At 54.2% G+C, this 23,084-nt stretch overlaps 3 protein-coding genes across 15 annotated transcripts in view; 1 reads left to right on the forward strand and 2 right to left on the reverse strand.

Moving 5' to 3' along the window:
* The window catches only part of ZCWPW1 (zinc finger CW-type and PWWP domain containing 1), a 28,431-nt gene extending 27,712 nt beyond the window's left edge, over positions 1-719 (reverse strand). For 7 of the 13 annotated variants that reach the window (XM_063606056.1, XM_055115228.2, XM_055115225.2 and 4 more), the window contains exon 1: positions 49-316. The gene's annotated coding sequence lies outside the window, so the exon portion shown is untranslated. Of the gene's footprint in view, positions 1-48 lie in introns of all 13 variants that reach the window. The other 6 variants (XM_055115222.2, XM_008965440.5, XM_008965442.5 and 3 more) reach the window with 5 other exon arrangements.
* Positions 325-5,601, forward strand: MEPCE (methylphosphate capping enzyme). Its single transcript, XM_008965447.6, has 4 exons — positions 325-3,170; positions 4,400-4,618; positions 4,744-4,870; positions 4,983-5,601. The coding sequence occupies exons 1-4, from the start codon at positions 1,500-1,502 to the stop codon at positions 5,033-5,035; spliced, it is 2,070 nt and encodes a 689-aa protein (XP_008963695.2). The 5' UTR covers positions 325-1,499; the 3' UTR covers positions 5,036-5,601.
* Positions 5,602-6,764: 1,163 nt separating this feature from the next.
* PPP1R35 (protein phosphatase 1 regulatory subunit 35) lies at positions 6,765-8,056 on the reverse strand. The gene is made up of 4 exons (XM_034964593.3): positions 7,624-8,056; positions 7,331-7,547; positions 7,114-7,250; positions 6,765-7,016 (listed from the first exon to the last, which is right to left on the reverse strand). Exons 1-4 carry the CDS (start codon positions 7,855-7,857, stop codon positions 6,843-6,845), a joined length of 762 nt encoding a protein of 253 aa, XP_034820484.1. The 5' UTR covers positions 7,858-8,056; the 3' UTR covers positions 6,765-6,842.
* Between the last annotated feature and the right edge of the window lie 15,028 nt (positions 8,057-23,084).

Raw genomic sequence — 23,084 nt, forward strand, 5'->3', positions numbered from 1 at the left:
CAGTTCTCTAATTCCTCCTCTTCCTGCTGGTCTCCTTCACGCCCTCACCTTAGGATTTTGAGACTCTCCTGTACCCCACTGTCACCCCTGCCGCCCTGTCCTCGGCCCAGCACTCCGCTGACAGGGAGACCGGGCGGCGCATCTCCCCGGGAAAACGGCGTAGACTCGCTTCTTCCTCATTGGCAGAAGCTGGGGGGGCCCAGCGCGGACCGAACCCCCGTCCCCGCCCACACTCGCTGGTATATAAGTCGGCGTGGCGCCGCGGTGGGTGTTCAGGGAGGCCCGCGAACTGACGGGCCAGTGAGTGGGCGTCGGGAGTGGGCGGATGCGTTGGGGTTCGGGTTGTGGGTGTTGAGGCGGAGAGGAAGGCGTGGTGTGGCGTCTCCAGGTGATTGCGATTGGGGGAAGGTAGAGGAGCCAGAGAACGACTCAGCCGTTTCGGGGGAAGAGGAAGTTGGACAACATCGGCTGTTTTAGTGCTTTTTCTTTTTCCCCAATTCAGCAGAGAATATTTTCAAGGGGGGTGAGTTATAATGACCTATCGCGTTTTACTGAGCCCAGTTCCACTCCTGCCCTTCCTTGGCTTTGTAGGGTCTCCCCTCCGCTCCCTCGGAAGCGCTTCTAAGAAGGTGGGCAGAGGGGGGAGGTTTGCTACCTACAGCTCATGAATAATTCATGAGCCCCGCCCTTCGTCAGGAAGCCCCGCCCCTCCGGATCTCGCTGACGCACGCTGCGTTTACAAAACTTAAGGAAGCGACGTCACAGGCCCAACCCCTTAGACGGGGGGCGGGGCGCCACTTCCAGCACGTGCTGCCTCTACCCGCGCAAGCCCAAAAGGGTGTGCGCAGGCGCTGCCCACTAGGGGGAGGAAGGAGGCGGGGTGGGGAGGTTGTTGGATTTAGAGCCGGGCGGAGACCGCTGAGACTCATTCCTCAGGAACAAGGGTCGGGTGTCAAGGAGACCTTTTCACACCAGCTCCCGTCCCCCGCCTACGGTGGGTGGGATCGCGCGGCAGAGACAAAGGAGATCAGTAGGGCCGGACATAGCTGCGCAGGGAAGTAGGGTGTCAGTTTGGGGTGGTGGGCTTTTGCGGGGGCTGTGGGGGGGTTATATTTAAACTCCCAGAGCCGTTAAGTTGGTTCGTACTCTGATGCGCGCGCAACCAGGGTGGTGGCGGAGTGCGCATGCGTGGTTCCGGGGCGAAGGGAACGCGCGCTCACCGTGCGCGCTCGCGGCCGGGTGGTAGTGGCGGAGGAGAAAGGGGTCGGCGCACGCGCGGTTGAGTCCTCGAGTAGTTCGGGTCTCGCGGGCCTCTTGTTTTGGTCTCGCGGGCGAGTAGGGCGCACTTGGCGGGGAGGCGCTTGGGCGCGAGACTAGGCGTGAAGAGCAGAGCTGCGCGCGCACTCGGGAAAGGGGGGAAGGGAGCAGGGTCCAGGCAGGGGGGGTTAAGCCCCCTGATCCCCCTCGTTACCCCGACTGGCACGGAATAAGGGGAGGAAATGATCGAGATGGCGGCGGAGAAGGAGCCGTTTCTGGTGCCGGCCCCGCCGCCGCCGCTCAAAGATGAGTCGGGCGGAGGGGGCGGCCCCACGGTGCCACCGCACCAAGAGGCCGCCTCTGGGGAGCTCCGCGGCGGGACGGAGCGTGGTCCGGGTCGTTGCGCGCCATCTGCGGGGTCCCCGGCCTCTGCGGTCGGTCGGGAAAGCCCCGGGGCCGCGGCCACCTCCCCCAGTGGTCCCCAGGCGCAGCAGCACCGAGGGGGCGGCCCCCAGGCGCAGTCGCACGGGGAGGCCCGCCTGTCGGATCCCCCGGGGCGAGCCGCTCCCCCGGACGTGGGGGAGGAGCGCCGGGGAGGGGGCGGGACAGAGCTGGGTCCCCCTGCTCCTCCTCGACCCCGCAATGGCTATCAGCCCCACCGGCCACCTGGGGGGGGCGGGGGCAAGAGGAGAAATAGCTGTAATGTAGGGGGAGGCGGAGGAGGCTTCAAACATCCGGCTTTCAAGAGGCGCAGGCGGGTGAATTCGGACTGTGACTCTGTGTTACCCTCCAACTTCCTCCTGGGGGGCAATATCTTTGATCCCCTGAACCTGAATAGCCTCCTGGATGAGGAAGTGAGCCGCGCCCTCAACGCGGAGACCCCTAAGTCATCCCCCCTTCCGGCCAAAGGGCGAGATCCGGTGGAGATCCTCATCCCCAAAGATATTACTGACCCGCTCAGTCTCAATACTTGCACTGATGAGGGCCATGTAGTTCTTGCTTCGCCACTCAAGACTGGTCGGAAGCGGCATAGACACCGGGGACAGCACCACCAGCAGCAGCAGGCAGCCGGAGGGAGTGAGAGCCACCCCGTGCCGCCCACAGCCCCTCTCACCCCCTCACTCCACGGGGAGGGCGCCTCACAGCAGCCGCGGCACAGGGGCCAGAACCGGGATGCCCCCCAACCCTATGAACTCAACACAGCCATCAACTGCAGGGATGAAGTGGTGTCTCCCCTTCCATCTGCTCTGCAGGGTCCCTCAGGCTCCCTATCAGCCCCTCCAGCTGCCTCAGTTATCTCTGCACCCCCATCTTCCTCCTCCCGACATCGCAAACGTCGCAGGACTTCCAGCAAGTCGGAGGCAGGGAATAGGGGTGGAGGCCAGGGTTCCAAGGAAAAGGGCCGAGGGAGTTGGGGAGGCCGCCACCACCACCACCACCCACTGCCTGCAGCAGGCTTTAAAAAGCAACAGCGCAAGTTCCAGTATGGGAATTATTGCAAATACTATGGGTACCGCAATCCTTCCTGTGAGGATGGGCGCCTTCGGGTGTTGAAGCCTGAGTGGTTTCGGGGCCGGGACGTCCTAGATCTGGGCTGCAATGTGGGCCATCTGACCCTGAGCATTGCCTGCAAGTGGGGCCCGTCCCGCATGGTGGGCCTGGATATCGATTCCCGGCTCATCCATTCTGCCCGCCAAAACATCCGACACTACCTTTCCGAGGAGCTGCGTCTCCCACCCCAGACTTTGGAAGGGGACCCGGGGGCAGAGGGTGAGGAAGGGACCACCACCGTTCGAAAGAGGAGCTGCTTCCCAGCCTCACTGACTGCCAGCCGGGGTCCCATCGCTGCCCCCCAAGTGCCCTTGGATGGAGCGGACACATCAGTCTTCCCCAACAATGTTGTCTTCGTCACGGTAAGAGGGTCCAGAGGCTCTTGGAATAGGGGCCAGGTGTGAAGATGAGATTAAATGGGAATGTAGCAGGGAAGGTTATGACCCAGATCCTCAAAAGAGGGGTCTGGGTTGGCAAGTGAGAGCCTCTGCTGGGCGTCTCTCCCCTCTTATAACCTGGAAAGGTGGGGTGTCTACCTTGGGGCATTGACCCTGGAGTCCTTTGTCATGACTGCAAGGATCTCCAAGATAGAGGAGGACTCTCTTTTTGCTCTGCTTCCGGCTTGGCCTATAATCCACACTGGTCCACCTTCCCTTCCCTTGAAGGCTGCTGCTCACTAGGGAATTTGATCCAGGTGGAAGTTGGTCCTCAGATTTACTGAAGGAGCCTGAGAATGGGAGTCAGGCATGGAATGTCTTCTAGGGAGGAGATTAGAGTAGCGACAGACTAATACTGGTGTTTCTGCCCTTTGATAGCCACCTTGCTCCCATCAGCGGCTTTTGTTTTCCTAGACAGTTTGTTGAAGCGTGTCAGGAACCCAAGTGGTTTGGCTGTAGATCCTCACCACATTGACCCTAGATAGTGGGAGAGGGAAGAACCAGAAACTCCTCTGCAGAGAGGAGAGAGTCCTGTGCCCTGCAGAGTCCCCTGACTGCACACAGCTCCCCAGAGAACACTCCAGTTAGGCTGCCTACTGGGATCTTTGGCATTGTGTTGGGTTAAGCCTGAAGAATGGTCTTTTTAGAGGGTTGTGATGAGCTGAGCTTCTAGAAAAGGCTTCCTAAAGGATGTGGCTCTTCATTTCTCTCAGAGAAAGGAAAGAATAGGCCTGAAACTTTGCCAGCCCCAACTGCAGGGAAGGAACCACAGGTCTGCCTTTGAAACCTGGGTTAGTTACCCTTGCAGAACCTGCAGTCACTCCACTTAATGTCTGTGGGTGAGAATAAACACAGGATATGGTCCTGGGACCCTAGCTTTGGAAGACTTCATGGATAATTTGCACCATTTAAAATTACTCAGGCTCCCTCGACCTTTTTTGGCTTACCACCAGTAGGAAGAAGCAGAGGCAGGAAGGTGTAGAGGAGAAAACAAAACTCAAAGAGGGCAGGCACCTTTTGGGAGTTAGTCTGAGAAGAATGTGGCCACGGGCTAAAGTGAGGCCGCTGGACTGTATCGGCCTCAGAGCAGGTTGCCTGGGAGCAGGGGTTCTTTCATTCCCTCCGTTGACCTCACTGCCGATTCTTGCCCTCAGGGTAATTATGTGCTGGATCGAGATGACCTGGTGGAGGCCCAAACACCTGAGTATGATGTGGTGCTCTGCCTCAGCCTCACCAAGTGGGTGCATCTGAACTGGGGAGACGAGGGCCTGAAGCGCATGTTTCGCCGGATCTACAGGCACTTACGCCCTGGGGGCATCCTGGTCCTAGAGCCCCAACCCTGGTCGTCGTATGGCAAGAGAAAGACTCTTACAGTGAGTTGGGTGGTGGGGGAATAGTCATTCCTTTGGTTGAGGCAAGAAAAGGCCCCGAGGTGGGCATCGCCCTTGGCCAGGGGAGGCGGCAGCATGCTGAAGTGGTCCCTTGCCTCTCTCCTTAGGAAACGATCTACAAGAACTACTACCGAATCCAGTTGAAGCCAGAGCAGTTCAGTTCCTACCTGACATCCCCAGACGTGGGCTTCTCCAGCTATGAGCTTGTGGCCACACCCCACAACACCTCTAAAGGTAAGGCTGGTTTATTTTGTCAGGGAGGCTGGTCCTGGCTGAAAGAGTGCAGACCCCCATGGGGATTCTTGAGGTGCTGCCAACCCCTTCTGATCACTCTCTCTCCCCTCAGGCTTCCAGCGTCCTGTGTACCTGTTCCACAAGGCCCGATCCCCCAGCCACTAAGTGGCCCCCTAAACAGAAAGTGTGAAGAGGCTGCCCTCGCTGCTCATAAGGACCTGGGGGAAGAGGAGAAAGTGTCCCAAGGTCTTTCCTTTCTGACTCCAAAAATAGTTTCCTTTCTTGGATCTGCAAAGAAAGCTTTTCTTCCGTCGCTGCCTCAGCCTCCTCCCTATGCCTCTGGCACCTGCGCAGCAAGGCTGGCTGTGCTGGAGTCACCATCATCTTCTTCTCCCCCAGCCTCCCAGGCTGGATGGCATGGACTGTTTGCTGACCTCTGTTCTCTTAGGGCATGGGAGGTGGGAGGATATCAAATTCTCTAGCCCTCTCCTCCTATTCTCCCAAGGAGAGAGATTCCCATTTCTCCTCAGCCATTGTCCCTAGCTCTTGTCCCTAGCTGCATTTCAGTGGACCATGGATAGATGGACTGAGGGTTAGAGGGGGAAGTCTGGCAGGGAGGCACGCAGGTACTGTGAAAATCCTTCCCTTTGCCCTCCCCCAGTGGGAGAGGGGGTTGGGTTTTGAATGTGAGAACAGCACAATAAACTTGATGTCTAGGGCAGTGGCCCCCACACCTGTGTCGGTACTTTCTAGCTGGTGGGGGATGGGTGGTGCTTCCCACCAGAACCTGTGCTGTTTATCTTCCATCTCAAGGAAGACACGTTTTTCAGTGGTTGAGCTGATTGTTGAACACTAGTCAAGTCCACACGCAAGTACACAGAAGCCTAGTCAGGAAAAGGTGTGTAATGCAAATTTTGGTGTGGAACTTGGAGTCTGCCTTCCCTCCCCAGAAAAACCCCGTAGACGTTTTGGGCAGAAGGCTAACTTTTTGGTTTTTGTTTTTCTGAGATGGAGATTTGTTCTGTCGTCAGGCTGGAGTGCAGTGGTGTGATCTTGGCTTACCGCAATATCCGCCTCCCAGGTTCAAGTGATTCTCCTGCCTCACCCTCCCAAGTAGCTGGGATTACAGGCACGCGCCACCATGCCCAGCTAATTTTTTGTATTTTTAGTAGACACGGGGGTTTCGCCATGTTGGCCAGGCTGGTTTCAAACTCCTGACCTCAGGTGATCCACCCGCCTCGGCCTTCTAAAGTGCTGGGATTACAGGTGCGAGCCACCGCACCTGGCCAGAAGGCTAACTTGGAAAGAGTTGACGGTGGAGGTAGGCAAAAGTGCTTTGGATCAAATGCCCAGGGACGGGCTAGCACCTTTTTTGTGCTGTGGAATCAGACTTACAGGCAATTAACAACATGAAGCTCTTCGGGGGCTTCTTAGGTGTTACTGGAACTTCGAACATACTGAGTATTCAGGTCAGGTGTAAACAGGATGGGCAAGGCTCTTAAAGGTAAAAAGCAAGGAGATAATTTCATTAACTCAGTGCAGACAGCTGGCTTGCAAGCTCCTTGAGACAGGTAATCATGGAAGGTTTTTGTGAAGTGTGATAGGCTGGGCTCTGCATTTTGAGAGATCAGAATAAGTGATGCAGAGAACAATCGCTACCTGATCAAAAACAGGCAGTAGCTGTGGCTGAAGTCAGGGAGAGGCAGGTAAGGTTGTGAACGGAGGGGTATCTAAGTAAACCTCTAACATGGACAGTGTTTTCCACTTGCCATGACTCTACCAAGTTCCAAAAAGGCCCCCAAACCCGACTTCCAGGCAGCTTTCAACCTGAGGCTAAGTGGATAACCCCCTAGAGAGCTTTTAACCCCATTTTAGGCCTCCAAGAAGAGTCCCATTTATTAGCAAAATTACTTTATTCTAACAAATAGTTTAACACAAAAATACGAACTAGCCCTCCAGGGATCTTTGGGGTCTACGCTTCCCATCGCCTCAGTGTCCGGTGCATGAGGAAGGTGTCCTCTGAAGGGCGGGGCCGGAGTTGAAGTCGGAGAGGGGGCAGACCGTCCAGGGTCAGGTGTGGAGATTCATAAAATAGTGTTTCTGGGTCACACAAGATGGTCATGTCTGGCCCCGGCCCAGGTGGCTCCTGTTGGGAGGTTGGGCCCAAAGCAAGGTTACACTTTGGGAGGAAGGATCCGGGTAAGGGGGTACATGGAGGAAACCCCACGCCCAGACGCCATCACCTTTGGGTGCGGGGCTCGAGCCTGTGGCGGCAGGAGAGCCAATTTCTCCCTGAGCGCGGCATTCAGAACCTGTTCCTCCGGCACCTGCAGGCTCACCAGGTCCCGGAAGAGCCGCTTGGAGCGCGGCACGTTCAGCCCTGAGAGCGCAGCGGGGACGGAGGTGAGTGGCGCGCCTCACCCCGACTCCCGCACGCGGCCGGCCGCCCGCCCCCCTCACCCTCGGACACGCTCTCCTCCAGGCCGCAGCGGATCTGGAACGACTTTCTCAGCTGTTCCTCCACGGCCTTCGCAGCATCAAAGTGGCTCCCGGCTGCGGCCCGCAGCTCCAGGCCCAAGGCCAGGCTGCTCTTCAGCACGGGCATCTCCAGCTCCTGCGGCACCGCAGGCTGCGGCTCGGACCGCACCGGGGAGGGCGGCGTCAGGCGGAAGCGGACCTGGGAGCAGAAGGCAGGGCAGTGACCAGGTGGGCGCGAGGCCGTCGCGGGCCGGGGGCCAGCCTCCCCCGCTCACCTGCCGCCGCTGCCGAGCCGCGCCCCGCCGCTCCGCCCGCCCCTTCCGCCGCCCGGGGCTGCCGTGCCGCGGCTGAGGGCTGTCGGGCCGCGGGCTCAGGCTCAAGTCCAGGCCGGGCTCGGGCACTGGGGCTCGGAGTTGCGGGACTTGGGGCTCCGGGGGTGGCCCCAGGACCGCCGCGGCTTCTTCCCCGTCCGCCGACTTCAGCTCTGACTCCCCACAACCCATCATCATCTTTGGAGGTGCCTTGAGGGTGCGGGGATGCGGGGGTCGCAGGCGCTCCAACGGTCAGGGGACACAGCCTGGCTGCCGCCTCCTTTCCCCCGCCCCTCCTAGACGCCGCTACCGGAAACCGTTAACCCTTTCCTTCGGGGGCGGAGTCAGCAGCCCCACCCACCCTGTTGACGCTCCCAGGCGTCATTTCCCTCGCTACGTCCCCAGGTTCCCGGCAGGCTTCCGCACTCACAGCCTTGGCACCGCCCCCAAGCCGAAGTGTTGGAAGCACTCACAGCCTTGGCACCGCCCCCAAGCCGAAGTGTTTTTGAGCGGGGGTCGGTTGAAGCCCTACGGGTCCTCATCAGGGCCACTCCTCCTCTTGAAAACTCTGCTATGGCTGAGTTGCCCAGAGGAATCTTAGTCCTGCTAGTGCTGCGATGCCCAGTGCCCAGTGTGTCAGTCCTCATTCTGGGGCGCCAAATGGGGCAGCATTTTTTTTTTTTTTTGAGACTGAGCCTCTCTCTGTAGCCCAGGCTGGAGTGCAGGGGCGCGATTTCGGCTCACTGCAACCTCCGCCTCCCAGGTTCAAGAGATTCTCCTGCCTCAGCCTCCTGAGTAGCTGGGATTACAGGCGCGCGCCACCACGCCCGGCTAATTTTTGTATTTTTAGTAGAGACGGTTTCACCATGTTGGTCAGGCTAGTCTCGAACTCCTGACCTCGTGATCCGCCCACCTCGGCCTCCCAAAGTGCTGGGATTACAGGCATGAGCCACCGCACCTGGCCATAAATGGGGCAGCTTTAAGGTAACGGTCCAGTGTGCCCTGACCTCCCCACTCAGACCTGCACAGCATTTCCGGTGTTCCGTTGCCTCCAAACTCGGACCGGAGTTGCCCTGTATGAGTGCGGGCGAGGGTCGCCGACCCCATCCCGGACTCCCTTCTGGGACACAGCAACTCTTGCAGCTTTTTGTGACTACTTTTACCTTCGAGAGTTCCCTGAAATATTAATTTGTATAAAAAGTAGATATCTGGCACGGGTGCGGTAGCGCATACCTGCAGTTCCAACTCTTTGGGAGGCCAAGGCGGGAAGATGTCTTGAAACCCTGAGCTGGAGACAAGCATGGGCAACATACCGAGACTCCACACCACCATTCCCAATCTCTACCAAAAGAATTTAATTTTAGCCGGGCGTGGTGGTGGTGCTCACCTGTAGTCCCAGCTACTGGGAAGGCTGAGGCGGGAGGATCACTTGAGTCCAGGAGTTCCAGGCTGCAATGAGCTCTGATCATACCACTGCGCTCTAGCCTGGGCGACAGAGCAAGACCCTGTCTCAGAAACAAACAAAAAACTCTGTATTGTGGGTTCAATGTTTTATTTTGTTTTTTGAGACGGAGTCTCGCTCTGGTGCCCAGGCTGGAGGCTGTGGCACAATCTCAGCTCACTGCAACGTCTGCCTCCAGTGTTCAAGCAATTCTCCCACCTTAGCCTCCCAAGTAGGTGGGATTACAGGCGCCTACCACCACACCCGGCTAATTTTTTTTGTATTTTTAGTAGAGACAGGGTTTCACCGTGTTGGCCTCGAACTCCTGACCTCAAGTGGTTCAGCTGCCTTGGCCTCCCAAAGTGCTATGATTACAGGCAGTAGCCACTGCAACCAGCCTTGAATTCAGTTTTTTTAATTTTTAATGTCAGTGGACTTATCCTGGGCCCTGAGCTTTTCCACATAGCAGAAGACCCCTGAACTGCAGAAAAGGAAATGAGAGCTCCCACCTGCTCCTTAGGTTACTTGGGGCAGGTCCCCTTAATTCTGCAAGCCTCCTTTCATTTTTGTGTAGAATGTAAGTGGAAGTGGGTTCAGGAATCCTTTCTTACTCTTTTTTTTTTTTTTTTTTTTAATTCTCCAAACTGCTTCAAAAAGGTTCAGGAATCTTGAAGCTTTCCTGGAATTGATTCATGCTCAGTCAACAGGCACGTTTGTGTACCACTTTTCATTATGAGAGTTTCCACATTGTTCATTTTATCTTTCCAGGAAGTGCTGTGGAACATCAGATAGAATGGATAGCACAGCCCAAATTTTACAAAAAGGATTTTAAAGGAAGATCTCAATGGTGGAACACTAGAGGCTTTCCTGCTAAAGTTAAGAACAAGAAAGTATGTCTATTATCTCATTGTTCAATTGTGAAAAGAAATAGTGAGGTACAAATATAAATTTTTAAACTGGGAGTATAAATTAAAAATTTTTAATAGCGACATAGGAGGGAGAGAATAGAATGAAAGACAGTCTTATTCCTCCAAATATACTTTGTTTTGTATATTTGACTTTGGAAATGTATGCATTTTATATGATTATATTAAAAGGTTTTTAAAAATCAGGCCAGGCACGGTGGCTTACACCTGTAATCCCAGCACTTTGGGAAGCCCGGGTGGGTGGATCACTTGAGGTCAGGAGTTCGAGACCAGCCTGGCCAGCATGGTAAAACCCCGTTTCTACTAAAAATATAAAAATTAGCCAGGCGTGGTGGTGCACACCTGTAATCCCAGCTACTTGGGAAGCTGAGGCACAAGAATCGCTTGAACCCAGGAGGCGTATGTTGCAGTGAGCTGAGATCGTGCAACTGGACTCCAGCCTGTGTAACAGAGCGAGACTCTGCCTCAAAAAGTAATAGTAAAATAAAATACAAATACAAAAAAATTAGCCGGGTGTGGTGACAGGTGCCTGTAGTCCCAACTACTTGGGAGACTGAGGCAGGCCAATCACTGGAACTCAGGAGGTGGAGGTTGCAGTGAGCCAAGATTGTGCCACTGCACTCCAGCCTGGGTGACAGAGCTAGACTCTCTGTCTCAAAAAACAAAAAACAAACAAACAAAAAAAACTAATAAATCATGCTGTATTTTACCTTAAATTGAAAAGTATCAAGACTGAGCACAGTGGCTCAAGCCTGTAATCCCAGCACTTTAGGAAGCCGAGGCAGGCAAGTTGCCTGAGCTCAGGAGTTCAAGACCAGCCTGGGCAACATGGCAAAACCTCGTCTCTACTAAAAAGTACAAAAAATTAGCCAGGCATGGTAGCACGTGCCTATAGTCCCATAGTCCCAGCTACTCAGGAGGCTGAGGCATGAGAATCACTTGAACCCAGGAGGCGGCGGTTGCAGTGAGCCAGGATCTCGCCACTGCACTCCAGCCTGGATGACAGAGTGAGACCCTGTCACAAGAAAAAAAAAGTTGGGGTTCGGAACAGTGTTTGAGGGTACATGGATGAAACAAGATTAGCCAAATGTTGATGACTGCTGAAGCAGGATTTTATTACTATATTTTCTCTACTTTTGCATATTCCTGAACATTTCTGTGACTAAACGTTTTTTGTTTATTTAAAAAAAGAGGCTGATGCAGCTTTGGCATGCAGGAAGTGTTGGAGCTGAGACTCGAAACTGTCCCCCAGGCCTTGGCCATGCTGATAAATATCTAGGCCCTACAGGAGTTCGTGTCCATGAACCCAGTAAACGCAATTCCTCAGCCTTAAAATCTAGTCACTGACTCATTTCAGGCCCCAGCACAGACGAAAACAAGCCATTCTGTTTGCCCAATTTACATTGCGGGTCTCCAAGAAGTGGAATGTTCACCAATGATTTTAAGAAAACAGGGCCTGGCGCGGTGGCTCACGCCTGTAATCCCAGCACTTTGGGAGGCCGAGGCGGGTGGATCACCTGAGGTCGGGAGTTTGAGATCAGCCTGACCAACAGGGAGAAACCCCATCTCTACTAAAAATACAAAATTAGCCGGGTGTGGTGGTGCATGCTTGTAATCCCAGCTACTCAGGAGGCTGAGGCAGAATTGCCTGAAGCTGGGAGGCGGAGGTTGCAGTGAGCCAGAGATCGTGCCATTACATTCCAGCCTGGGCAACAAGAGCAAAACTCTGTCTCAAAAATAATAATAATAATAATAATAATAATAATTAAAAAAAAAAACAACAGTACGAGTGTGAAGATCGGAAGGTGGAGGTGAGGGAGGTGAGAGGTCTTGGGCCTGCCCACATTCTTCCTAAGCTATTTTGGCTGGCCCAGGCTGGGAGGCCAGGAATTGCTTTTCCTCTTCAAAAGAAAAGGGGACAAAAAATTAGCCGGGCGTGGTAGCACTCCTCTGTAGTCCCAGCTACTCAGGAGGCTGAGGCAGAAGAATTGCTTGAACCGGGGAGGCAGAGGTTGCAGTAAGCTGAGATTGTGCTGCTGCACTCCAGCCTGGGTGACAGAGCGAGACTCGGTCTCAAAAAAAAAAAAAAAAAATGGGGAGGAGGACAGGGCATGGTGGTTCATGCCTATAATTCCAGCATTTTGGGAGGCCAAGGCAGGCAGATCACTTGAGGCCAGGAGTTCGAGACCAACCTGGGCAACACAGTGAAACCCTTTCTCTACTAAAACTACAAAAAATTACCTGGGCATGGCAGCACATGCCTGTAATTTCAGCTACTCGGGAGGCTGAGGCACGAGAATCACCTGAACCTGAGAGGGGGAGGTTGCAGTGAGCCAAGATGGCACCACTGCACTCCAGCCTGGGCAACAGCGTGAGACTCTGTCTCAAAAAACAAAAAATGGCTGGGACACCGTGACTCATGCCTGTAATTCCAGCACTTTGGGAGGCAGAGGCAGGAGGATCCCTGTGAGGCCAGGAGTTCAAGACCAGCCTGGGCAACATAGTGAGACCCAGTCTCTATAAAAAAATTAAAAATTAGCCAGGCGTGGTGGTGCATGCCTGTAGTCCCAGGTACTGGGGAGGTTGAGGTGGGAGGATCCCTTGAGCCCAGGACTTCAAGGCTGCAGTGAGCTATGATCACGCCACTGCACTCCAGCCTTGGCGACAGAGCAACACCCATCTCTTAAATATTATTTATTATAAGACTTTTGGGCTGGGTGCTGTGGCTCACGCCTGTAATCCCAGCACTTTGGGAGGCCGAGGCGGGCGGATCACGAGGTCAGGAGATTAACACCATCCTGGCTAACACGGTGAAACCCTGTCTCTACTAAAAATACAAAAAATTAGCCGGGTGTGGTGGCATGCGCCTCTAGTCCCAGCTACTCAGTAGGCTGAGGCAGGAGTATGGCGTGAACCTGGGAGTCGGAGCTTGCAGTGAGCCGAGATTGCACCACTGCACTCCAGCCTGGGCAACAGAGCGAGACTCCGTCTCAAAAAAAAAAAAAAAAAAAAGACTTTTGATTGGGTTAGACCTCACCAGTTAGAGATGCTCCTTTAGTTATCTGAGGCTGCTGAGTGGGGTAATCCTAGACCTGGATGCTAGTTTGAAGAAAGCAAGTCTCAGTGCTGGAAGGGGTCATTCAAGGTCATCCATGAGCTTCTGCTGAGCCAGGTGCTATAGGTGGGCTAGGTGGGACAGGAGACAGGTCAGCATCCAGGGTCCTTGAAGGGACCATGTCCTTGAGAAGACGTAGGATGCCTCCAATGCAGTGGTCCACTGCACGGTGTGGCTGAGACTGCTACAGAGGACACATGGGAAGACCTGCCAGGTTTGGGGGTGGGGGAGGAGCAAGGGCGTCATCCTGGAAGTCACCCCCAAATAGGGCCAAGAAAGATCAGAGAGACAGCAAAGCTCTAATACCACCCTCTGCAAACCCCACCTATGGCGACCTCTCACTTCCTGTCTCCTATTCTCAAACTGGCCTATGCCTAAGGGCCAACCCAGAGACACTTCCACACTGGTCCCTGTCACACGAGACACGCTGGAAGATGGGAATGGCCAACCTCCAGACACACACACATCCAGGCTCCTATCCCCAGAGTGCGTGTTCTCATCCTACTGCATCTTGGAGGCTGGCAGGGTGAATCCCCCGGCAGGTCAGGTAGGTCTGAGGTGTCTCAGCCTGAACTCATGACTCCAAACCACCTTCACGCCTTCGTCCCAACCCAGGAGGAAGAGATCCAGGGAGGAGGGCACACATCGGGCTGCAGGCCAACACACTGACCCTGAGCCTGGCCTCCCTAGCATCAGGCTGAGGAACAGGAGGGTTGAGATGAGCCCCATTAGGTGTGTGTGAAGTCTCTGGGACATGGGATGATGCCAGCTGCTGGGATGCAGAAAAGTTGGAGGCAGGGGACAGAGTCTCATTCAAAAGAATTTGTCCATAATCCAAGCCGGGTGTTGTGGCTCACGCCTATAATCCCAGCACTTTGGGAGGCCCAAGCAGATGGATCACTTGAGGTCAGGAGTTCAAGACCAGCCTGGCCAACATGCTGAAACCCCGTCTCTACTAAAAATACAAAAATTACCCGTATGTGGTAGCCCAGGCCTGTAATCCCAGTTACTTGGGAGGCTGAGGTGGGAGGATTGCTTGAACCCAGGAGGTGGAGGTTGCAGGGAGCCCAGATCATGCCACTGCACACCAGCCTGGGCAACAAAGCGAGCAAAGCGAGACTCCATTTCAAAAAAAAAAAAAAAAGATTTTAGCTGCGCGTGCTGGCACATGCCTGAAAATCCCAGCTACTCCGGAGGCTGAGGCATGAGAATCACTTGAACCTGGGAGGCAGAGGTTACAGTGAGCCGCCAGCAACTGTATCTCAAATAAATAAATAAATAAATAAGAATTTGTCTGGAATCTGGGTGAGGCAGAGGAAAATGAAAGAAACCAGAAAAGCAAAGATAAACAGATTTGCAGGGTGGGGTGGAGGATGGAGAATTCAATGGAGCTGAGCACAGCAAGGAGGAGAATGTTGGGCTGAAGGCCTGAGCTTGCTGGGGAGATGTCCTTGATGTCCACACTGGGCATAGAAGGTTGATTGATGCCAGTGGTTAGGGTCCCAAAGAGCCCAGGGACAGCTGGAGGTAGAAAGAAAGGGTGTGGAGGCACGGAAGATGGGGCCATAACCCAGGAAAAGGGAGCCACAGATAGGGGAAATGTATGCAGAAATCGCCACCCTCACTCTGGGAGGCAGGTCCCGACAGATCCCCTTAGCAGGGGACCAATGCCCAGGACCTTGGGGAGATGGATGGGGACGGGGGAAGCAGCAGATGGTCTGTTACTCAATGAGGTTGGACACACAGGAGATGTTGGGGGGTCTTGGGGTGGAGAGTGATTCCATGGAAGCCTCTAGATTGGACAAGGAGATGTTGGTGTGAGGTTTTTCCACAGTCCAAGAGAGGCTGGTAGAAGAAAAGCAGGTTCTGCTATCAGGCTGGGTGCAGTGGCTCACACCTGTAATCTCAGCCCTTTGGGAGGCCCAGGTGGGAGCATCACATGAGGACAGGCATTCGAGAGCAGCCTGGGCAAGATGGTGAAACCCTGTCTCTACAATAAAAACACAAAAAAATTAGCCGGGTGTGGTGGTGTGCACCTGTAGTCCCAGCTACTCAGGAGGCTGAGACCGGAGGATCACTTGAGCCCAGGAGTTCAAGACCAGCCTGGGCTGGTCAAGACCCCATTTCTAAAAAAATTTAAAGTTAGCCAGGCATGGTGGTGTATGCCTGTAGTTCCAGCTACTTTGTTGGCTGAGGCAGGAGGGTCCCTTGAGCCCAGGAATTTGAGGCTGCGCTGAGCTATGATTGTGCCACTTCACTCCAGTCTGGGTGACAGAGCGAGACCCTGTCTCTAAAAATAAATAAATAAGACAGGCGCAATGGCTCATGCTTGTAATCTCAGTACTTTGGAAGGCCAAGGCGGGAGGATCACTTGAGCCCAGAAGTTGGAGACCAGGCTGGGCAACATAGAAAGACCCCATCTCTACCAAAAATTTAAAAAATTATCTGGGTGTGATGGTGCACACTTATAGTCCCAGCTACTCAGGAGGCTGAGGTGGGAGGATCACTTGAGTCCAGGTCAAGGCTACAGTGAGTTATGATCACACCACGGCACTCCAGCCCGGGCAAAAAGCAAGACTGTCTCTAAACAAACAAATAAATAAAAAGCCATTTTTTTCACATATGAATGGACTCCTGGGAATCCAAGCTTGGAAATGGGGAGGCCGAAGCCCTTGCCTCTCTGCCTCCTCGCAGCCCTGGCCCGTCTCTCCTCTGTCTCCCTGGGTTTCAGTCCCAGCTCCAGTGCCTACTGACCATGTGACCTGGGGATCATTCCCTTTCCTCTGAGAGCCCCCCTCTTCCTCATCTGAACACTGAGGAAATGACTGGCCTCATGTGGTTGCCAGAGCTCAGTTGTGGCCCTCAGAAGGTCGAGTCATTGTTTTTCAGGAGCTGATGAGATCATGGCACGTGTGCCATTGACCTCTGTCCTTCCTCCCTCCCCACCTTTGACTCAGCCTGTCCTCTCCTCCTCTGGACGACCTCTGGGACATCCTGCCCTTTTCCCGTGTTCATTGTTTCTGCAGCAGATGAGCAGGATGTCGGGGATGCTGGGAAATGAAAGGCCCCTGGTCTCTCTGCCGGTAGGCTCTGAGGCAGGGGGTTCAGACCCTCTCGCCTCGGGCTCCTGCTGGCTGGCCCCACACGTGCCCCCTCCAGTCCCAGCCCTGCTCAGTGGAGAAAACAGATAAGGCAGGAAATGTGGCCCCAGTTCTAGGAAGCTCAGAGTCCCAGGAGGCGAAGACATGCCTCTCACCCGCTCACTGACACCTGCTATTTGCTGGGGCCTGGGAGTGGCATGGACAGCTCTGAGTGGGGCCAGCTTTCACCCTCCCAGGGTGCAGCATGAACTCTAACATCCAGGCCAGGCCAGGCTCCAGGAAAGAGGATGCAAAACTTCATGCAGCCTGTGCAGATTAAACACCAGCCCCAGCTCTGTGAAGGGTAGGTCAGCTCAGCCTGGAGGATGGGAAGGCTTCCTGGAGGAAGAAGCCCTTGAAGGAAGTAGGTGGAACAGAAACTTGCTGTTCTCCTCTCTGGGAGTCTGAGACTGCCCTTTCTTTTTTTTTGAGACAGAGTCTCACTGTGTCTCCCAGGCTAGAGTGCTGGAGTGCAGTGGCACAATCTCAGCTCACTGCAACCTCTGCTTCCCAGTTCAAGTGATTCTTCTGCCCCAGTCTCCCAAGTAGCTGGGACTATATAGGTGTACGCCACCACACCTAGTTAATTTGTGTATTTTTATTAGAGACAGGGTTTCGCCAAGTTGGCCAGGCTGGTCTTGAACTCCTGACCTCAGGTGATCCGCCTGCCTCAGCCTCCCAAAATCCTGGGATTACAGGTGTGAGCCACCGTGCCCAGACTGCCTGCCCCTTTCTGTCTCTGTCTCAGGCCAGTTCAGGTCTGAGTAGGGCAGTTTTGCTCAGCTTCACTGACCAGGTGAGTGTTGCTCACGATGCCCTCCAGACCCTTTGCCTTCCTCTAGATTTTTTTTTTTTCAAGTTTTATTTTTTTCTTGGAGACAGGGTCTCGCTCTGTCACCCAGGCTGGAGTGCAGTGGCACGATCATGGCTCACTGCAGCCTTGACCTCTGGGGATTAAGCGATCCTCCCACCTCAGCCTCCTGAGTAGCTTGGGACTACAGGCACATGCCACCACACCCAGGTAATTTTTTTTTTTTTTTTTTTGTAGAGGCAGGGTCTTGCCATGTTACCCGGGCTGGTCTCAAACTCCTGGGCTCAAGCAATCCTCCGACCTGGCCTTCCAAAATGCTGGGATTGCAGGCTGGGCCTGCCTTCCTCTAGAGGGCAATGGGTACCATAGCTCACACCTGTAATCCCAGCACTTAAGAGAGCCCAAGGAAGAAGGATCACTTGAGGCCAGGAGTTTGAAACCAGCCTGGGCAACATAGAGAGACTCTGTCTCTACAAAAATAAATAAATTAAATTAAATTTTAAAAAAGAGACTTAACCTCCCTGATGGGGCCCCAGCCTGGGTCATGACTCACCTCTGCTTCCCAGCAACCTCCTTCCTGATCCCCAAATCAGAATTCAGGAGGTCTAGGATGTAGTATGTGGCAATCTGTACAATTTCAGCAGTCACAGGAAACAAACACAGCTGAACCTCCCTGAGGGTCGTCCCCGAAACCTTCACCTTGGCAGTATCCCCATCTCTGGGGGGCTGGAATCAGAGGGTCTGGGGACCCACGAGGGAAGGATTTAGTCATGAAGGACTATCTTCCCCTGAGAGAGCCTCTACAGGCCCAGAGAGTTGCCAAGGGAAACAAGGGCAGAGGCAGGAGGAGAGAGGTCAGGTGGTGTGAGACAGGTGGAGAGTCAGAAGCCCTGGTATGGGAGCGGGGTCCATCTGTGTGGGGAACTAGATGGGGTACCATGGTAAGGGGAGGTCTTGTTGTGTGAAGGAGCTGGTGGGGAGGGACTATGTCCAGCAAGGCCCATTCAGTGGCCTCAGACCTCATAAGCTCTGGGGGTGGCCACACAGTTGGTCAGCCATCATGATCCGCAAGTGTCGAGTTGCCATGGCAGCCAGGAAGCATGCATGCTCAAGAAGCTGAGGCCGGGATGGCCAGGCATGGTGGCTCACGCCTATAATCCCAGCACTTTGGGAGGCTGAGGCGGGCGGATCACAAGGTCAGGAGATCGAGACCATCCTGGCTAACACGGTGAAACCCCATCTCTACTAAAAAATACCAAAAAATTGCCGGGCATGGTGGCGGGCACCTGTGGTCCCAGCTACCCAGAAGGCTGAGGCAGGAGAATGGCATGAACCTGGGAGGCAGAGCTTCCAGTGAGCCAAGATCGCGCCACTGCACCCCAGCCTGGGTGACAGAGCGAGACTACGTCTCAAAAAAAAAAAAAAAAAAAAGAAGAGAGAGGAAAAAAAAAAAGAAGCTGAGGCTGGGGCCGGGTGCGGTGGCTCACACCTGTAATTCCAGCACTTTGGGAGGCCAAGGCGGGCGGATCACGAGGTCAGGAGATCGAGACCATCCTGGCTAACACAGTGAAACCCCGTCTCTACTAAAAATACAAAAAAATTAGCCGGGCGTGGTGGTGGGCACCTGTAGTCCCAGCTACTCGGGAGGCTGAGGCAGGAGAATTGCTTGAATCCAGGAGGCAGAGGTTGCAGTGATCCGAGATCGCGCCACTGCACTCCAGCCTGGCAACAGAGCAAGACTCTGTCTCAAAAAAAAAAAAAAAAAAAAAAAAAAAAAGGCTGAGGCCTTTGACACTGAGCTTCAGGAGACTGAAGACTAGGCTGAGGCCGGTGCGGTGGCTCATGCCTGTTATCCCAATGCTTTGGGAGGCTGACCTGGGAGGATCACTTGAGGCCAGCAGTTCAAGACCAGCCTGGGCAACACAGTGAGACCCCGTCTCAAAAAAGAAGAAAAGAGCCAGGCGTGGTGGCTCACACCTGTAATCCCAGCACTTCGGAAGGCCGACGTGGGCACATCACCTGAGGTCGGGAGTTCAAGATCATCCTGACCAACATGGAGAAACCCCATCTCTACTAAAAATACAAAATTAGCCCATTGTGATGGCGCATGCCTGTAATCCCAGCTACTTGGGAGGCCGAGGCAGGAGAATCGCTTGAACCCAGGAGGTGGAGGTTGTGGTGAGCCGAGATTGCACCATTGCACTCCAGCCTGGGCAACAAGAGTGAAATTCCGTCTCAAGGAAAAAAAAAAAAAAAGAAGAAAAGAAGCTTAAGGCCAGGCGCGGTGGCTCACGCCTTTAATCCCAACACTTTGGGAGGCTGAGGCAGGCAGATCACTTGAGCTCAGGAGTTCGAGACCAGCCCCATCTCTTCCAAAAATACAGAAAATTAGCCAGGCTTGATGGCACATGCCTGTAGTCCCAGCTACCTGGGAGGCTGAGATGGGAGGATCGCTTGACCCCGGGAAGCAGAAGTTGCAGGGAGCTGTGATTGCACCACTGCACTCCAGCCTGGGTGACATGCAAGACACTGTCTCAAAAATAAAATAAATTATGGCCGGGCGTGGTGGCTCACGCCTGTAATCCCAGCACTCTAGGAGGCAGAGGCGGGTGGATCACCTGAGGTCAGGAGTTCGAGACCAGCCTAACCAATATGGTGAAACCCCATCTCTGCTAAAAATACAAACATTAGCCAGGTGTGGTGGCGTGCACCTGTAGTCCCAGCTACTCAGGAGGGTGAGATAGGAGAATCGCTTGAACCTGGGAGGCGGAGGTTGCAGTGAGTCAAGATTTCACCACTGCACTCCAGCCTGGGCAACAGAGTGAGACTCTGTCTCAAAAAAAATAAATAAAAATAAATAAAATAAATAAGGCCGGGCCCGGTGGCTCATGCCTGTAATCCCAGCACTTTGGGAGGCTAACTAAGGTGGTAGATCACCTGAGATCAGGAGTTTGAGACCAGCCTTGCCAACACGGTGAAACCCCGTCTCCACTAAAAATACAAAAATTAGCGGGGTGTGGTGGCAGATGCCTGTAATCACAGGTACTCGGGAGGCTGAGGCAGGAGAATCGCTTGAACCTGGGAGGCAGAGGTTGCAATGAGCCGAGATCACGCCACTGCACTCCAGCCTGGGCAACAAGAGCGAAACTCCTTCTCAAACAACTAAAAACAAAACAAAACAAACAAATAAATAAATATTAAAATTAAATAAAATATAGCCTAGGCTCAGAGCAGAGCCCTGAGAATCAGGGCCCAGTCCCTTCCCCACAAGTTACTACCACAGACACACCTTGCCAGTCCTTCAACCTGAGAAAAACCTCGAAATGCCCCACACTTTTTCTACTGGCCCCCAGGCTGAGGAAAGGCCAGGGCACAGGGAGTGTTTTGTAGAGATGAGGTCTGGCTATGTAGCCCAGGCTGGCTTCAAACTCCTGGGCTCAAGCGATCCTGCCACCTTGGACTCCCAAAGTGCTAGGATTACAGGATTATTCCAAAAGTGCTAGGATTTCAGGTTATCCTGAAAACAAAGGGATGACAAGGGGTGGAGGCTGGGTTAGTTCTGGGCTAGAGGGATAGAGTGGCTGCAGGTGGAACCTGGGGGGCCGGGCAGGATGCGAACTTGGTGGGGAAGGAGAGTTTCCACACCAGTGTGTCCTGGCCAAGAATCGGATGAGGCAGGATTTGTTTTGTTGAATTTTGTTTTGTTTTGAGACAAGGTCTTGCTCTGTTAACCAGGCTGGAGTGCAGTGATGCAATCACAGCTCACTGCAGCCTCTAACTCCTGGACTCAAGCAATACTCCCACCTCAGCCTCCCAAGTAGCTGGGACTTTTAGGTGCATGGCACTATGGCCAGTTAATTTAATTATTATTTATTTTTTCTTTTCTTTTCTTTTTTTTTTTTTTTTTTTTTTTGAGACGGAGTCTCATTCTGTTGCCCAGGCGGAGTGCAGTGGCGCAATCTTGGCTCACTGTAACCTTTGCCTCCCGGTTTCAAGCGATTCTCCTGCCTCAGCCTCCTTAGTAGCTGCGATTACAGGCGCCCACTACCATGCCCGGCTAATTTTTGTATTTTTAGTAGAGACAGGGTTTCACCATGTTGGCCAGGTTGGTCAGGAACTCCTGATCTCAGGTGATCCACCCTCCTCCGCCTCCCAAAGTGCTGGGATTACCGGCGTGAGCTACCGCACCCGGCCTAAAATTATTTTTTTTTAGAAATAGGGTCTCATGGTTGGGCGCAGTGGCTCACTCCTGTAACCCCAGCACTTTGGGAGGCCAAAGCAGGTGGATTATTTAAGGTCAGGAGTTCCAGACCAGCCTGGCCAACATGGTGAAACCCCATCTCTCTACTAAAAATACAAAAAAATGAGCTGGGCGTGGTGGCACATGCCTGTAATCTCAGCTACTCGGGAGGCTGAGGCACGACAATCGCTTGAACCTGGGAGGTGGAGGTTGCAATGAGCCGAGATCGCGCCACCGCATTCCATCCTGGGCGACAGAGCAAGACTCCGTCTCAAAAAAAAAAAAAAAAAAAAAGCGACAGATGGGGTCTCACTATATTGCCCAGGCTGGTCTTGAACTCCTGGGCTCAAGCAGTTCTCCCTACCTTGGCCTCCCGAAATGTCAGGATTACAGACATGAGCCATCATGCGCAGTGGAGAAGCTGTTTTCACTAGAAACTAACCGTCCCGTGGAAGCAGTGTCACCAGTGCCCATTTTATGCTCTGGAGACCCTTTAGTGTTTAAGAATCCATCCGCTAATGTCGGCTCCCCCATCGGCTAATGTCGTAGGGGTGCTGGGAGGAGCGGCAGAGCCCGCGGTCAGGGTCTCCGGGGGCTCACATAGGGAGGTCTCTCTGTTCCCGGCTATGGCCTAGAGCCCCTCTAGCAGTTCCTCCACCACCCCCATTAGGCCGTAGGGGCTTCCCCAGCCAGAGGCCAAGGGCGACGCGACCTTAACGCCGGTCCGCGCACCGCGGCGCCACCTGGAGGTCAGGACCAAGACGAGACAGGCTGTTCAAGTCCCCCAGCTTCGCCGCGGCCGTCACGCCCGACCACCCGGCCCCCGCTGGCGTCCCTAGCTGGCGCCCTACAGGTCTTACCCGCGCTCGTTGCCCCCAGACCCAGGCTTCTCCCCACCTGCACCCACCAGACTGGGAAGGTGGCCAGACTAGACCGAGGGCTGAGGCGGGAGAGACTCCGCCCCCGAGGCCCCGCCCTCTTGTGACAGCAGACGAGGCTGACGTCACTGGATTGGGCAGGTGTCCAGGTGTCCTCTCTCCAGCTGCATCTCCCCTCTTCCACCCAAGGGGAGTCCTCAGTCCCCCAGGCCAGAGTCTCCAATACCCCAAGGTGCCTTCTGTGATCTCCCCGCAGTGCAGCCTCCGGGGCACCCCCCACCCCAATAAAACTCATCTCCGGTTAAAATATCGATTCCAGCGGGCGTGGTGGCTCATGCCTGTAATCCCAACACTTTGGGAGGCCGAAGTGGTCAGATCACCCGAGGTCAAGAGTTCGAGACCAGCCTGGCCAACATGGTGAAACCCCGTCTCTACTAAAAATATAAAAATTAGCCGGGCGTGGTGGTGCACGCCTGTAATCCCAGCTACTCTGGAGGCTGAGGCAGGAGAATCGCTTGAACCCGGGAGGCGGAGGTTGCAGTGAGCCGAGATTGTGCCACTGCACTCCAGCTTGGGCAACAGAGTGAGACTCCATCTCAAAAAAAAAAAAAAAAAAAAAAAGTATTCCCAGACCCCACCTCAGTTTCTGACTTTGAGGCCAAAAATCTGGTTTTTGTTTTGTTTTGTCTTGTCTGGTTTGAGACAGGCTCTCGCTCTGTGGCCCAGGCTGGAGTGCAGCGGCATCATTATGGTTCACTGCAGCCTCAAACTCCTGGGCTCAAGCCATCCTCCACCTCAGCCTCCCGAGCAGCTGGGACCACAGGCACATACCACCACCACCAGCAGCTACTTTTCTTTTTTGTTTGTTTGTTTT

The sequence above is a fragment of the Pan paniscus genome, chromosome 6 (assembly GCF_029289425.2).
Source record: "Pan paniscus chromosome 6, NHGRI_mPanPan1-v2.0_pri, whole genome shotgun sequence".
NCBI lineage: Eukaryota > Metazoa > Chordata > Mammalia > Primates > Hominidae > Pan > Pan paniscus.

Bases quoted from the DNA above. Each gene is read 5' to 3' on its own strand.
- MEPCE (XM_008965447.6), top strand. From the start codon at position 1,500: ATGATCGAGATGGCGGCGGAGAAGGAGCCGTTTCTGGTGCCGGCCCCG. The intron at 4,619-4,743 runs GTGAGTTGGGTG...CTCTCTCCTTAG, and splicing joins GCAAGAGAAAGACTCTTACA to GAAACGATCTACAAGAACTA. The intron at 4,871-4,982 runs GTAAGGCTGGTT...CTCTCCCCTCAG, and splicing joins ACCCCACAACACCTCTAAAG to GCTTCCAGCGTCCTGTGTAC.
- PPP1R35 (XM_034964593.3), bottom strand. From the start codon at position 7,857: ATGATGATGGGTTGTGGGGAGTCAGAGCTGAAGTCGGCGGACGGGGAA. The intron at 7,548-7,623 runs GTGAGCGGGGGA...TTCTGCTCCCAG, and splicing joins CGGCTCGGCAGCGGCGGCAG to GTCCGCTTCCGCCTGACGCC. The intron at 7,017-7,113 runs GTGATGGCGTCT...ACCTCCCAACAG, and splicing joins CTCGAGCCCCGCACCCAAAG to GAGCCACCTGGGCCGGGGCC.